The sequence below is a fragment of the Giraffa tippelskirchi genome, chromosome 8, assembly GCF_054371585.1.
Source record: "Giraffa tippelskirchi isolate mGirTip1 chromosome 8, T2T-mGirTip1v1.2.pri, whole genome shotgun sequence".
Lineage (NCBI taxonomy): Eukaryota > Metazoa > Chordata > Mammalia > Artiodactyla > Giraffidae > Giraffa > Giraffa tippelskirchi.
This window is the reverse complement of record NC_137282.1, coordinates 79,751,725-79,768,046: the sequence shown is the minus strand read 5'-3', so window position 1 is coordinate 79,768,046 and position 16,322 is coordinate 79,751,725. Positions and strand designations below refer to the sequence as shown.

Genomic DNA, 16,322 nt, shown 5'->3' with positions numbered 1-16,322 from the left:
CACATTCTGGACTTTGGCTTGGGGCCTCTAGGCTCTGTGACAAACTAATGTGATCATGAATATGAACAGAGCCCATTAAGAGCACTCACAGCACAGGTCGGGGCTGTGGCCTCAGTGTTGAGTGCAGGGTCTGCACAAGTCTGGGCAGTAGGACTTGAGATGCTTTTAAGAAGAAATGATATGGCTTCATGACTCAAAGTTGCTCCTAGGCTGTCCCACAATATTCAATTTATTTCCTATTGATTTAAGAGAGAATAGTGACCATTCTGGGGCTTCCAGGGTGATGCTAGTGGTAAAGAACCTGCCTGCCAATGCAAGAGACATAGGAACACTGGTTTGATCCCTGGGTCAGGAAGATTCCCCTGGAAGAGGGGATGGCAACCAGCTCTAGTATTCTTGCCTGGAGAATCCCATGGACAGAGGATACAGTCCATAGGGTTGCAAAGAGTCAGATACGACTGAAGTGACTTAGCACAGCACATACGGGGCCATTATATGACTTTAGGAAGCTGAAATGACATGAGGTCAGTGTCACAGAAAGACTAGTTTGCCAGTGACATACAAAATTGCCTGGAATAGGAGAACCCAGTGCTGGGAATTCAAACATCAACCCATATCCAGGAGATGAGGGCCTAGACTAAAGAAGTTAATGTAAAGGGGATGAGAATCACGTAAGAAAACATCCCAGAGACAGAATTGGAGGCAGAAGTTAGGAGATAATGATGAGAGAGGACATGGCTTTCTTGAAACCATATTTACCAAAATACCATCTTTACTTGAAAACTGTCCTAAGTCACACTTTCCAGGAAACCTTGAGTTGAAAGGAGTAGAGAGAATGGACACTTTACACAGGAGTTCTCCCATCGGAAGAGCTGAAAGACCTCCTGGGCTCAGGACTGTGGGCCTTTACCCTGGAAGTGTTCAGAGTCAGGAAGCCTCCGTCTGTTCCCTCTGCTGTTTCCACCGGTTTCTATTGAGTTGGCCAAAAAATTCATTCAGATTTTTCTGTAAGATCTTAGGGAAAAACCTGGATGAACTTTTTAACCAACCCAATAACAAGAGGATCATAGTTTCTCATGGTGTGTTCCATGACTCCAGGCCCCTTCCTACCCTCTTTTGAAATAATTGAGGCTGAAGTTCCAAATCCGGAGCAGTTTAATTCTCAGAGATCTAGCTGATGAATACAATTATATGTAGCTCTTCCTCCCTGTGATCTGTGAGCAGGTCAAATGCAGGTTTGAATCTGAACCAGACACCAGTGTGTCACTGCCGTCAAGCCAGGCTTCAGAAGAGTGATATGTCTTTCCCAGGTGAAAAAAACATCTTTCCTCACAGAAACCATGACATCTTGGCCTGCAGTGAGGATCGTCTTGCTTGCCACAAACTGACAGGACAAATTTAAAAAAGAAAAAGGCAAGCTGGTAGTTGTAGATAAATTGCATGGGTTAACAGTATGACCCCTTCATAAACATATTTTTATTTGAAGTGACAGACTGGAAACAAAATAAGCCAGTGAGCAAATCCCTTTTATAGACTAGTTGGATAAGACGCATATTAGCACAAATAATCCATTGTTGCTCCTATGATATGTCTTCAGAAGTGAGGCCAGTCTTCTGCCCCATCCTCAAAGATCCTGAATATTCTTTTAGCTTAAGATGTTTAGACTCGGGGATGGTTTTTCCAGGTAGTCTCCATGGACAAAGAAGAGACTCCTTCTTTGAGGTCAAGATTATGTCTTTCCACTTTCCCCAACGCTGGTGCAAAAGGATAGTGTTTACTGGGGAAAATGAAAGAAAAGTGATTTGCTGAATGAATATAGTAATTGTTCTTACTACTTGAGGGATATTCTTACCAACCCTGAAAATTTTCCCTTGATGTAAAATAAACGTCTCAATAACCCTTCACCTCTACAACTTTTTTATATGATTCTCATTTCTGTAAAGAAGACCCATGAATATGAGACATTCAAGGGGATTTTTTTCAGCTCTGTTCTACCAATCACACTTTTCCATGAAAAACATTGTTTTAGGTGTTTAACAAATCCTGGTTATAGATATGTGTGTGTATACGTATACACACACATATGTGTGATATAGCATAGATTGTCTCATCTCTTGGAAAACATTTCTTCATTTTGTAGATAGACAGATGGTCATTCCCTTCTACCTAAATGTCCATTAACAGTGTGTTGTTTAAAAAATGGGTTTATGTCATTTTGGCAGTTGTTGAAATGCTCAAAAATGTGGAAAGATGTGTAAGGTACATTAAATTTAAAAAGCAATAGTTAAAATGTTCATATAGTATGATATCACTTGTTTAAAAAAGCATGTGTATGTGTGTTTATAAGTATAAAGAAAAGTTTCGAAAGAAAATCGACAAGACTATTAAGTGTAATTATCTTTGGGATTTAAGACTCTGGGTGGAGGGAAATGGAAACTTTTACTTTTCATTTTATACTCCTCTCTATTGTGGGCTATTTTGTCATGTGTAAAAGAGTCTGTGGATATGTTATGGTTCTTTTTAACTCCAAATATCGGAATTTTATTTTTTGAGTTTCTCTTTGGTGTTCTTTTGCAAAAATATATTGTAAATATGTATTACTTTTGCTCATGGCTAAATCTGCCTCAGTTTACATCTTCTGTCTACAAACTGTTCAGAAGCAGAGATTGTATTCAATGAAATCTTTTATTTTAAATTAGATGTACTTCCCCTCTTAATATGGCAGAATCTACATACAATAAATATTTCTAATTTTAATATTCTTAAGTGGAAGATAAAAGGCAAACTCTTGGGGGTTGTTTTCTCATCTATTTCTCATAGCTTTTTTATTTTGTTTAATTTTTTGTTTGTTTTAAGACGAGGGATATGGTGGTTATCATACTATTGAATGGGCTTTCCAGATGGCTCAGTGGTAAAGAATCCACCTGCTAATGCAGGAGACATGGGTTCAATCCCTGGGTCTGGAAGAACCCCTGGAGAAGGAAATGGCAACCCACTCCAGTATTCTTGCCTGAGAAATGCCATGGACAGAGGAGCCTGGCGGGCTACAGTCCATAGGTTCTCAAAAGAGTCAGACGTGACTGAGTGACTAAACAACAACAGCATAGTATTTAATGCCAGTTGACTTTTCTGCATGAGCTCTGCTACGAGAAGCTCTGCTATGGCTGTAGGAAGCAGTGTTCCAAAGGCTTTTTAAACAATTGTATCACCCTCAATTACATGTGATAAATATTTTGCCCTGCTAGTTGTAAATTAGTAGTTTTAATCAACTGTCTCGGGTGAGTTTGTAAGGGCCTAGTGGAATTTAATCAAGTACTTCATGCCCTACACTTTGGTTCCTTTGGATAGCAGCTGCCAGTTTGAAAAATAGAGCTGAAGTTGTGGTCTGTACCTAGCTTCTGAGTAAATCATTCCTGCTGGCCTGTTGTGGGTTTTAACACCCAGGATTCTATGCTGTGTTAATGTCTGAGGGAAAGATCACAGTCAGGGCACTTTTAGGTGACAGAGATGAGGGCTTGTTTGTTAGTCAGAATAAAACCTAGGATAAATCCAGTGGGAAATGACCAGGATGATCAAGATCTTCAAATCAAGTTTTGTATGGAAAAAGTAAAGGGACAAAGAAAATTTAGCCTAGACATGGACAAAATAATTGATTATCAGAGCTAGGAAGGATGTCAGACATCATCTCATTCAAGCTCCTTCCTTTTACAGATGACATTCAAAGCAGCTGAATAAGTTGATGGACATCATGGAGCTTATTCATGGTGATGCAGAAACTAGAATTGATGTCTGACTCCCATGCCCAGTACTCCTTTCCTAATGCCTTCCCCAGAGTCTTTCCTTTCTATCACAGCTATGAGGTGATGAACATATGCTTCTTATGTTCTTAAGAAGCATAAGTAGGATGAATGCATAAAAGGCTTAGCTTAGAGTCTGGCAAAGAGAGGAAACCCTTCATGTTTTAATTCCATTTCTCGCCTTTAGGTCTCCTACCGTAATAACCAATAAGTGAAGATAAGACTGTAGCTAGAATTGATCATGGTCTTTAAGTGGATGTTCTGTTTTTTGAGAATGTTGGATTAGAACACATGAGAATAAAACATAAGTTTATATTCCATCAAAACATAAGAAAATATGAAAAAAAAACTTTTTAATGAATATAATTGTCCAGCAATATAAAAAGCTGTGCTCAGAGCTGAGTTTCTCATCATAAGTTGTATTCAAGTGTGCCAGGTGGCAATCAATCCAAGATTCCCTACAGAATTCTCTTAATGAATTTAAGCTATGATTAAATTATTTCCTCATCAGTCTTTAATTTTCAGGCAATGAGGATGAGGCAAAAGATGTGGCCATTGCAAATGTTTAGGAAGATTAATCTGATAGCAGCAACAAATGGAGAAGCAGAAATGCAAATGGGAAGCTGGCTAGGGGCTGTAACATTTTAAACTATCAAAGGAAATCACAGAAAAATAAATGCTGGATCAACCACAAAAGCTTCAGAATCTGATCTGCATTTATTTCACCTCTCCTCTTATAAAACTGATTACGTACTGAGTCACAAAGCTCCTGAGATTTCTACTCATGGCCAAGCTCCTTAAAGTTCTCCATGATTAGTGCATCTGCCAGTCTCAGTAACCACCCAGCAGGAAGACGAGGGCACTAAATGGTGGAGATGCTGGAAAGAGCATGGATAATGGGTTGGAAACAGACTGTGTTCAGCTAAGCTTGCATGCCTCTCTTTTCTCCTTAGGTTATGTTGACATCGGACTGATTCCAAAAGGAGCCAGGGACATACGGGTAATGGAGGTTGAAGGAGCTGGAAACTTTCTGGCTATCAGGAGTGAAGATCCTGAAAAATATTACCTCAATGGAGGATTTATTATCCAGTGGAATGGGAACTACAAGCTGGCAGGGACCACCTTTCAATACGACAGAAAAGGAGACCTGGAGAAACTGATGGCCACGGGTCCCACCAATGAGTCAGTGTGGATCCAGGTAACTCAGAAGTGAAGAAAACTGCTCACATTTACACTAGTTAGGATCTTTCTAATTTTCTTTTCCAAAGTATTTGCTAGAGGATATGGCTCTAGTGGTAAAGAACCTGCCCGCCAATGCAGGAGACATAAGAGATACAGGTTCGATCCCTGGGTTGGGAAGATTCCCTGGAAGAGGGCATGGCAACCCACTCCAGGATTTTGCCTGGAGAACCACCATAGATAGAGGGGCCTGGCAGGCTATAGTCCATAGGGTCAAAAAGAGTTGGACATGACTGAAGCGACTTAGCAGCCCTTCATTAAGAATCCATAAACCTCCTTTTAGCAAGGAACAAGGGGGGAAGTGCTGCTAATCGTTTATTGCCTAAAATTGCTGAAACTCTCATGATGGATTGCCAGGGGCCCTAAGATCGTCCATGGAGTTTAGTTCCCAGTATGGTCAGTGCAGGCTATTTATTTCAGGATGAGTTTTTCCTTGGCTATGAAAATGACAGCACCAATCTATGTCAGCCTATTATGAGTTTTCAAACAGCTTTCCAGCAGTGGTGATGAACTGACATGGTTCTTTCACGTGTTCTCATGTGGTTGTCCTCAGACCAAAGATTTGACTTTCTAAAACCCTTGGAGGAGAAATATATTTAGATATAGGATGTGCTCTTCAAAGGCAGAAGTGATTTGTCTACCATACTGGCAAAGAACTATAGAAAAGGAGTGGGATAATTATACCAGCAGAGGCAAGGCAGGTTGGGGATTACGAATGGCCCAAGAGATAGTGACATCTAACTATATTCAGAATTTAGAGGAAAGTCATTTCAGAACCAGAGATCAGAGCATTCACAGAAGCTGGAAGTCAAGGCTTGATAGCCATGATCCATAAATGCCAGGAGATCTTACATTTTAGAGGCCCACTAGGGAAAAATTTTATATATGGGGACCTGCAATTCCATGGAGCAAACAATCCACCACCTCTAATGTAAGATGAATCTGTTTCAAACACCTGATTAGTAGATTGCCTGCAGGAGAGGGAAAGCAGGAGAAGGTCCCAAATTCTGATTACAATTTTATGCTTTGGCTAAAACCCATGACCATTTTAACCCCAGAATTATATGCTGTAAAGAAATCAGCCTAAGAGCTAGAAGAGTGCATCAAAAAGCAATAACAACAACAACCAAATTAGTGTTTACTGAGTGCTAACTATATGCCAGGCACAGATCCAACCATATCTAATCACATTACAATTATTTATTTAGCCCTCATCAACAATCATTAGTCATGCTGTAATTATCCTTACCTTGTTGATAAGGAAAGTAAGGCACAAAGAGATCAAGGAAATTACCCATAACCACAAAGTTAGTAGGTATGCAAGGACACAAAGTGACCTACCAGCTATTGTTGGAAAGGGTACTCTGGTTAATCCCTCAGAATAATTCCCATGTGATTAGATTTCCCAGAATTCCCATGGGAATTCAGTCAAGAAATAATAGATTGGGGCAGATTAGATGTAGATGTACATAGACTTACAGGTGGAAGTAGACATATTTATTTAATGGTGTTTGTTCCATTGCATGACTTCATGACTACTTTAAGGTGGTGGACATTGGGCAAGATTTTTATGTGACTGTGATTTGCAGTGTAAGGTCACATCAGAGTTTGGCATGACCCCTCTCTTGCCCTTTAGCTTCTATTCCAGGTGACTAACCCTGGTATCAAGTATGAGTACACAATCCGGAAAGATGGCCTGGACAATGACGTGGAGAAGCTGGTGTACTTCTGGCAGTATGGCCGCTGGACAGAGTGCAGTGTAACATGTGGAACAGGTGAGAACAGATGCTCTCTCTATGAACCACGTCAGCTTCAGAATAAGCCATGGAGACAGTTCAAGCCGGCAGTTTGCACTCATGTCCCTGGGTCTGCAGGGTTCTACAAAGATGGCCTGGGGGCTTCTAAGGATAGTAAATGTGTCAGGTATGGTATAAACGAAGAGGCAGTTGTTTTTTTTTTTTTTTCAATCAGCTTTATATACTATCCTCTTGAAAGGTTTTGTTTACATAAAGAGTTACAAGTCTTTTATTTATTTTCTATATTTATTTATTTGGCTTTGCCGAGTCTTCGTTTCGGCATATGGGATCTAGTTCCATGACCAAGGTTGGAACCCAGGCTCCCTGCATTGGGAGCTTGGAGTCTTAGCCACTGGACTGCCAGGGAAGTCCCTACATGTCTTTTTATTTACTTATTTATTTATTTTTAATTGGAGGATAATTGCTTTACAGTATTCTGCGGGTTTCTGCCATACATCAACATGAATCAGCCATAGGTACACATATGTCCCTTCCCTCTGGAACTTCTCTCCCACCTCCTACCCCATCCCAACCCTCAAGGGTGTCATGGAGCTCAAAGCTGGTGCTTTGTGACAACCTGCGTGTCTTTTTTGGAGAAGGCAATGGCAACCCACTCCAGTACTCTTGCCTGGAAAGTCTCATAGACGAAGGAGCCTGGTGGGCTGCAGTCCATGGGGTCGCTAAGAGTCAGACATGACTGAGCAACTTCACTTTCACTTTTCCCTTTCATACATTGGAGAAGGAAATGGCAACCCACTCCAGTGTTCTTGCCTGGAAATCCCAGGGACGGGGGAGCCTGGTGGGCTACAGTACATGGGGTCGCAAAGAGTCGGACACAAGTGAGCACACAGCACACAACCTTTAGAAATAACAGGTCATATGTTCATTTCAAAATGCATGCCGTTTTGAAAACCCCAAACCTCTGGAAATCTGTCCAGGTAAAATGTGCACTGACAGCAGCCTCAGGGGCATTCATAAGAGCCAGTCCTGCTGTTCCCGCCAAGGATCCTGCCCCCACTGCCCAGGAGCGCTGGACATGCTGAGAAGCAAAAGCTACTTGAGCAGAAAATAAGAAAATATTTCCCTGAGGAGCAGTTGTGAGGAACATGAAGTCATCGAGACTTTATTGTGGTTAACAGATACTTTTTCAATTTCGCATCCCTTTTGTTCTCTTTTCTGTGCAAGGATTGTTGTTGTTGTTTAGTTGCTAAGTTGCGTGCCACTCTTTTGCAACCCCAGGGGCTGTAGCCTTCTAGGCTCCTCTATCCTGGGATTTTAAGCTTTAAGTTTGAATCATTTGTCCCAGGACACTATGGAGAGAAACTCAGCCAGTCCTGCCTTAGCAGGGCCTTCTCAGAGAAGAAGAGAATGTCATCCACCCACTCCTTCTATTTCAGCATGGGTTGGACCCTTTGCATGACTTGTGTGATATTTCAGAAAAGGGGAAATACAATATAAATGGCTGATTGGTGTGAGAATCATAAAGATACATCTGCAGTTAGCGAGGAGATGCAACAGCCTTACCACATGTGAACTGGGCCTTTGATTTTGGTACAGCCTGATCCTTCAGCTGCACCTCGGCCGACTTGGGCAAATGTCACTCTGCTTATTAAACCTTAGCAGAGCGATCATAGTGTCCACGTGCTCACCTGAATTTCAGCCTCTGCTATCTATTCAAATAGCACTGTGCTGTCTTCATTCCGGCAGAGAAGAGTGACAGCGTATCCACCTTCGTACTCTCAGACATAGAGAATGAAATGCTAACATTTACACAAGACACTCACTGTTAAGCATAAAGATGGAAGCATGCCCAAAGCACTGAATCATTCGGTGGTGTATTTTTATGTCAGGTTAAAACTTTATATATTATAAAACTAAGTTAAATACGTTAATGAAAAATTTTTTTTATAGTCAGCACCCTAACACATATGCACTTTGGTATTTTGCTTTATTGCCCTTCAATATTCTTGTTTCTCATCATAGATGTTTATGCGAAAAAAGTTGAAGTTGCTCAGTAGTGTCCAACTCTTTGCGACCCTGTGAACTGTAGCCTGCCAGGCTCCTCCACCCATGGGATTTTCCAGGCAAGAGCACTGGAGTGGGTTGCCATTTCCTTCTCCAGTAGATGTTTATAGTTGTGTGCATGTGGATGGATTTATGTACACATACACACGTGTTTTCATTTAACATCCTAACATAGGTACCTTTCCATGTATTATTCAGTCTCCAGAGCAATCATTTTTATGGCCACATTATATTTCACTGGCAAGACAAAGCAAAATTCCCTTAGCCAGTTCCTTATTGATCATTACCCTGTAATGAGCATCTTTGGGCCCATGTAAAGAATGATCTCATTAAATGTTAATTTGTAGATGTAATTTCTAGGTTCAAAAAGTAAGATATTTATACCAAATATTAAGAAATTTATTATAAAATTGATTCCCGTAGTAAAAGGGTTACAAATGGATAGTAGCAATCATTTTATTTTATTTTACTTTATTCATTTTGTTATTGTGTTATTTTAGCTTTACACTTTTTCACTGGAAAATATTTCAAACATCCCAGCAAAAAAGGAGAATGCAATAACAAACTCCTGTATATCAACCACTCAGGTTTATCAGATCTTATTATTATGTCATGTTTATTTCAATTTACATTTTTAAAGAATAAAAAATTGCACAAATATACTTAAAAAGCAGTCCCTAATTCCACTCTCTTTCCTTTGTCCCAGAGTTAACTAGGGTCAATGTTTTGTTTCCATGTGGGAGAAACACTAGAGAAATGGCAAAGAGAAAGAAGATCTTGGCAGTCATCTGGGGAAGTAATATTAGTGGCTTGAACTAAAAGTAAGGTGGTACACACTGCTATATTTAAAATGGATAAGCAACAAGGCCCTGCTGTATAGCACATGGAACTCTGCTCAGTGTTATGTGGCACCTGGATGGCGTTGGGGGCTTGGGGGAGAAAGGATACAGGTGTGTATATATGGCTAAGTCCCTTCATGGTTTACTTGAAACTGTCACATTTTTTGTTAATCGGCTATACCTCAATAAAAAAGAAAAAGTTTAAAAATAAGTAAATAAATGAAAGTAAGGTGTTACAGGTAGAAAAATTATACAAACGTGGAGATATTTAAGAGGTGGACTAGCCTGGACTCAGTGGTTGAGTCAGTTTATCTGTTGGTAGGGAGTTTTTTGAGCTTGAGGGATGGTTGAAAGGTAACAGTGTTCTCCGTTGCATAGCTGGCTAAATGTGGTTTTACTCACTGAAGCAGGGAGATGGGACAAGAAACAGATCTAAAGAGGAGTTTATAATTACGTGAATTCAGTTAAAGTGCCTGTGAGATGTCCAAGTGAAAATGTCCAAAGGCAGCGAGTAGCATGCTTATATTACAATATATGTCAGATTGCTGTCTTTTTCAGCTCGGACTGCTATTACAAAACACAACAGACTTGGAAGCTTCATTTCTCATAGTTCTGGAGGCTATAAATTCCAAGGTCAAGGTACTCACAGATTCAGTTCTCAGTGAGAATCTTCTGACTTGTTGGCTATCTTCTCACTGTATCTTTACATGGCAGAGTGAGCAAGATCTCTTGTGCCCCTTCTCCTTTACATAAGGGTGTCTGTTCTGTCATGAGGACCTTACTCTCATGACCCAATTACCTCCCACATGCCCCACCTGCAAATACCATGACACTGAGGGGTGTAGGGCTTCAACAGATGAATTTTCATATGTTCAACAAATGTTCATTCCCTAGCACTGTCCTATCAAACATATTTTATCCAGAGTAAATTCCTGTTGTAATTATTTTACTGTCTTTCAGTTCAGTTCAGTCGCTCAGTTGTGTCCAACTCTTTGCAACCCCATGGACTACAGCACAACAGGCCTCCCTGTCCATCACCAACTCCCGGAGTTACCCAAACTCTTGTCCACTGAGTCGGTGATGCCATTCAACCATCTCATCCTCTGTCATCCCCTTCTCCTCCTGCCCTCAATCTTTTCCAGCATCAGGTCTTTTCAAATGAGTCAGCTCTTTGCATGAGGTGGCCAAAGTATTGGAGTTTCAGCTTCAACATCAGTCCTTCTAATGAACACCCAGGACTGATCTCCTTTAGGATGGACTGGTTGGATCTCCTTGCAGTCCAAGGGACTCTCAAGAGTCTTCTCCAACACCACAGTTCAAGAGCATCAATTCTTCAGCGCTCAGCTTTCTTTATAGTCCAACTCTCACATCCATACATGACTACTGGAAAAACCATAGCCTTGACTAGACGGACCTTTGTTGACAAAGTAATGTCTCTGCTTTTTAATATGCTATCTAGGTTGGTCATAACTTTCCTTCCAAGTAGTGTCTTTTAATTTCATGGCTGCGATCACCATCTGCAGTGATTTTGGACTGCAGCATACCAGGCTCCTCTGTCCTCCACTGTCTCCCAGAGCTTGCTCAAACTCATGTTCTTTGAGTCAATGATGCTATCCAACCATCTCATCCTCTGTCACCTCCTTCTCCTCCTGCCCTCAATTTTTCCCAGCATCAGGGTCTTTTCCAACAAATCGGCTCTTCTCATCAGGTGACCAAAGTATTGGAACTTCAGCATCAGTCCTTCCAGTGAATATTCAGGGTTGATTTCCTTTAGGATTGACTAGTTTGAACTTGCAGTCCAAAGTACTCTCAGGAGTCTTCCCCACCACCACAACTTGAAAGCTTCAACTCTTTGGTGCTTAAACTTCTTTATGGACAAGCTCGCCCTTTTGGTTTATTTTTATTTTTCTCTTTTCTGTCCTTTTCCTCCCTTTTACACTCTACGTGCACCCGCTTTTCCTAGTTTTGGCACTTTTTTCCTGACCACCCTGTGGGACTTCATTTCAGGACAGTACTTGTTAAGGTGGTTCAGAATTGCCTCTCTTTGTGACACTGAAAATACATTAGATATTATCACAGAGACAGCAGGCAGCTTGGTGGAGTGTTTATGTGACAAGCCAAGTCCTTACTTTGCCACCTTCCTAGGCCTGAAGTTCAAGAGTTAGGATCTAAGAAGTTTGTGGTGAGGGTGGTCTCCTCCCCACCTCAGGTGGAGCAGTTAAAGCCCTGAGACTTCCCTGGAGCCAAGTACGTGGCCACCACCCACAATAGCTTCTGGCAGACCCTTCACTTAAGTCCTGCTCACCCTTTTGCCAGGATTTTTACCTACATTTAAGCATTGTGACATTTTGGTTTTCCATTTTAAATAGTTATAATTGAATACTTTGTATAATTTTGCGTATTACTGAACCACCAGTAATTTTACATATTTGTTGTTTTTTTTCCATGAAGTCATGTCCAACTCTTTGCAACTCCATGGGCTGCAGCATGCCAGGCTTCCCAGTCCCTCACTATCTCCTGGAGTTTGCTCAAACTCATGTCCATTGAGTCAGTGATGCCATCCAACCATCTCATCCTCTGTCACCTCCTAGTTCTCCTGCCCTCAATCTTTTCTAGCATCAGAGTCTTTTCTAGTGAGTTGGCTCTTTGCCTCAGGTGGCCTAAGTATTGGAGTTTCAGCTTCAGCATCAGTCCTTCCAGTGAATATTCAGGGTTGATTTCCTTTAGGATTGACTGGTTTGATCTCCTTGCAGTCCAAGGGACTCTCAAGAGTCTTCTCCAACACCTACGTATTACTCTTGTCTATTTGGAGCAGAGAGCTACTAAAGTATAAATTTACTAAGATGTAATCAGTCATTGGCTTCTTATCTGGATGAAGGCTTTTGAAGAACAAAAATGATATGTTCCAAGGGAAAGATAGAGCTCTGCCTCTGCTGGCTCAGTCTTGACCTGCCAAAGAAGAAGGACTGGTGGGACATTGCCTGTGCCCATCCACCAAGGGCTGTCACAAGTCTCTAAATCAAAAGGCTTCCACTTCCCAATCAGGCAACTTGTGTGTACAGTCAGCTTCTTCTAGCAACTCTATATCTATTGGCTTCAAGAGAGTATTTTGCCTCCATATACGTACCCCTCTCCTTTTTTCAAAGATGAATTTAAACCAACATGCCTCCAGGAACAGGAACAAAATGAGGAGCCCAAAAAATATAGTTTGGGAGAAAATGCAATAATTTTTGTTGAAATGAGTGAAGGACAAGAAGCAAGTTATGTTGATTATTATAGATAGAGCATTCTGATTTAATCAGGCAGAAAGGCAGCCTTTTTTTCCTGCTTTTATTTTATTAACAGTTGAGGTAACTAAGTTACTTAAAATAAAATGAAATTCATGATTTAAAAAAATCCACTAAGATGTTATTTCCTTAGTCTATTTAAAATTTTTATCTTTGAGAGCAGAAATCCATATGAAAAATTGGCAAGAGAATATTATAAATTTAGTTGACTGTCATCAAAGCCAGCCCACTTATTTCCCACAGCTCACTTTTCAAAGAGAACTCAGAGTGTAACAACAACAGTGTCTCCTTCTGTATGTGTCTATTCTTCTGTCCTCTCTGCCATATTTGATTTTACTCCTGCCCTATCTGGAGAAGGCAATGGCAACACACTCCAGTACTCTTGCCTGGAAAATCCCATGGACGGAGGAGCCTGGTAGGCTGCAGTCCATGGGGTCGCTAAGGGTCGGACACGACTGAACGACTTCAGTTTCACTTTTTCACTTTCATGCATTGGAGAAGGAAATGGCAACCCACTCCAGTGTTCTTGCCTGGAAAATCCCAGGGACGGGGGAGCCTGGTGGGCTGCCGCCTATGGGGTCGCACAGAGTCAGACACGACTGAAGCGACTTAGCAGCAGCAGCAGCAGCAGCCTGCCCTATCTGTGGGACGTGACTTTGGGGTGACTCTGGGAGAATTTAGGATGAGCTGTCCCTTGGGAAAGGTTGGAAGGGAATGGAAGAACAAGCACTACCATTCATTACAAGAGGCTTGTTGAAGAAAATTTACCCCAGTCACCCATCAAAAGATCAACCATGAAAGTATAACCAATGGATTATCTGTGAAGGAACAGCTGCAGAAATGGCTCAACACAGATGCTGTGTTGAGCCTTAGGAAGCTTCAGGACTCCTTACTAAAAAGAAATATTTTGGCAAAACCTCAAGCTCACTTTTTGTAAGAATGTAAAAGCCATAGTTTTGCCCCATTCTAATCTCAGTACTGCAGGAAGGTTCTAGTTGTAATACATTCTAACTAAAATTGCCTTATGTCTAGTAAAACTTACATCAGTGGCACTATTGTGAGACAGTGAGTCATCACTTCTGAGTGTGACCTTTGTCAGTTGTGTGCTCTCTGGCCTCCTTGATGCTGTGTTTTCAGGTGTAGAAGTACAACAATGGCCTGCACCAAAGGGAGAACATTTCCCCCTGCCGTACTCTGGACATCACCTGGCTTGGCTGAATTCTCTCTCGAGTATAATCATTGTCCCTTTGTTTAAGAAACTTCATGTTCTGATAGGAAAAGGCAAATACTAACAATTCCAAAGACCATGGGAAGCTCCTGGAGGTTGCTAGAACTGTACTAAACTGCCTTAGAAACTAGATCATGTTCATTAGAAATAAATACATGTAGAACAGATAGCTACATTCACTGAAACTAGTTCTTACAGGATCTATCCGACAGTATTCCTACGAAGGCTCAAAATAACCACATACATTTGGGATATGTCCACGTATCCTTTATCAAGGATGAGAATATGGTTGTTGACTGGTTTGATCTCTTTGCAGTCCAAGGGACTCTCAAGAGTCTTCTCTAACACCACAGTTCAAAAGCATCAATTCTTCAGTGTTCAGCTTTCTTTATAGTCCAACTCTCACATCCATACATGACTACTGGAAAAACCATAGGCTTGACTAGATGGCTTTTGTTGGTAAAGTAGTGTCTCTGCTTTTTAATATGCTGTCTAAGTTTGTCATAGCTTTTCTTCCAAGAAGCAAGCATCTTTTAATTTTGTGGCTGCAGCCACCATCTGCAGTGATTTTAGATCCCAAGAAAATGAAGTCTGTCACTGTTTCCATTGTTTCCCCATCTATTTGCCATGAAGTGTTGGGACTGGATGCCATGATCTTAGTTTTTTGAATGCTGAGTTTTAAGCCAGCTTTTTCACTGTCCTCTTTCACCTTCATCAAGAGGGTCTTCAGTTACTCTTTTCTTAATGTTTAATTGGTGAAATTCAGGTTCCCATGATGGTCTACTTATGAGTCTCTGCTTTGGGAAGTTGGGAATCTGTGACTCCCTCTATTCATCTGTCTATGTCTCAAGTCTTGGAGATAGCAGTTTGACCTATACCCTTTCCTCTCACATGCCCAAGAATAGTTGGTTTTTCAGTCTGTTCAGGTTTTTACTTGTCATTACAACAGAGTGGCAACTTCCAAGTTCCCTACATATGGAAGTTTTAACCAGAATCCTTTCCAAGGAGGCTAATCTAACGTTCTCGTATTCTACTGGTCATCTTCGTTGCATCCCATCCCTTTTTTATCACATGCGGCCAGGAGAGATTAGTCCCTCCCCTGTTTCCAGGGCCTTAGTTTGGTTCCCTAATAATGCACTTTCTGGGGATTTTTCTCAGTTGGTTTCTCTGAAGGTTGGCTTTGCTCAGTGTGCCCTAAAATTGCTCGCTGACTGCTTTTGCTGTTAACCTATGAGTTTTGTGAGATGTTTCTGGCCTCTGCCTCTTTTTAAAGCATGTGCTTTGCCTGATGTGTACATAGCAGGTGTAGAAGAGGAATTATAAGCAGGAAAGAGTACTTCTTGATCCCAAGTTTTGAAAATGGATCCTACCTCATTCCATTAAGCATTCTTCAAGCACCAGCAATGCTCCTGTTTGAGCATATCTTATGTACTTCCTTATTTCTTTAAAAATTTCTTTCTGACCATGACAGTCAGTATATGTAATCAGTTCATTGAGATTTCAGGAAGGAAGAAATTATTGGTCTTATGTCTTAACCGGTGTTGTGACAAGTGTGGGTTTCAGCAATGGATAATAATAAAATCAAACCTCGTTAGTTGATATCCCGTTAATATTTGTACTTACTGAAGTCAGTCTCAATGTCCTTTTGAGCTAGAGAAACAATCATATAATCAGGGTCCCGCTGTTTGCAGTAAGAAGCTTACATTATTGGAGTATGAGGTCGGGATGAGTTAGATTTCCTCTGTTCCCTGGTATCAGAGTGTGAAGCCAACCTTGACCTTACAACATTCAGAAAACAGAGTGTGCAGGCAAATAATGATTAGTGAGTGGGTTACCAAAAGGCTTCACATTCAGGTTAAAATCTTTTCTCAGGGACCTAACATGCATTAAGCACTATGCCAGGACTTAGGAGGCATCATCTTAGATACATCATGTATATATCAGAGTGTATGCATCATTTATATCCTCACAGCAACCTTATACAATACTCTCATGAACATGAGCATGAGAAAAATGAGGTTGGAGGAGGTTATAAAGACTTCCCAAGATCATTTGATACATGTTAAAAGCAGGATTCAAAACCATTTCTAATTCTAGTGGTGGTGGTGGTG

General features: G+C 41.0%; 1 protein-coding gene across 2 annotated transcripts in view; it reads left to right on the top strand.

Annotated features, from left to right (window-relative positions):
* Positions 1–16,322, top strand: part of ADAMTS12 (ADAM metallopeptidase with thrombospondin type 1 motif 12) — a 370,221-nt gene that overhangs the window by 267,318 nt on the left and 86,581 nt on the right. For both annotated transcript variants that reach the window (XM_081521438.1, XM_081521437.1), the window contains 2 exons: positions 4,751–4,995; positions 6,673–6,811. In XM_081521438.1, coding sequence (XP_081377564.1) covers positions 4,751–4,995; positions 6,673–6,811 — 384 coding nt within the window. The remainder of the gene's footprint in view (positions 1–4,750; positions 4,996–6,672; positions 6,812–16,322) is intronic.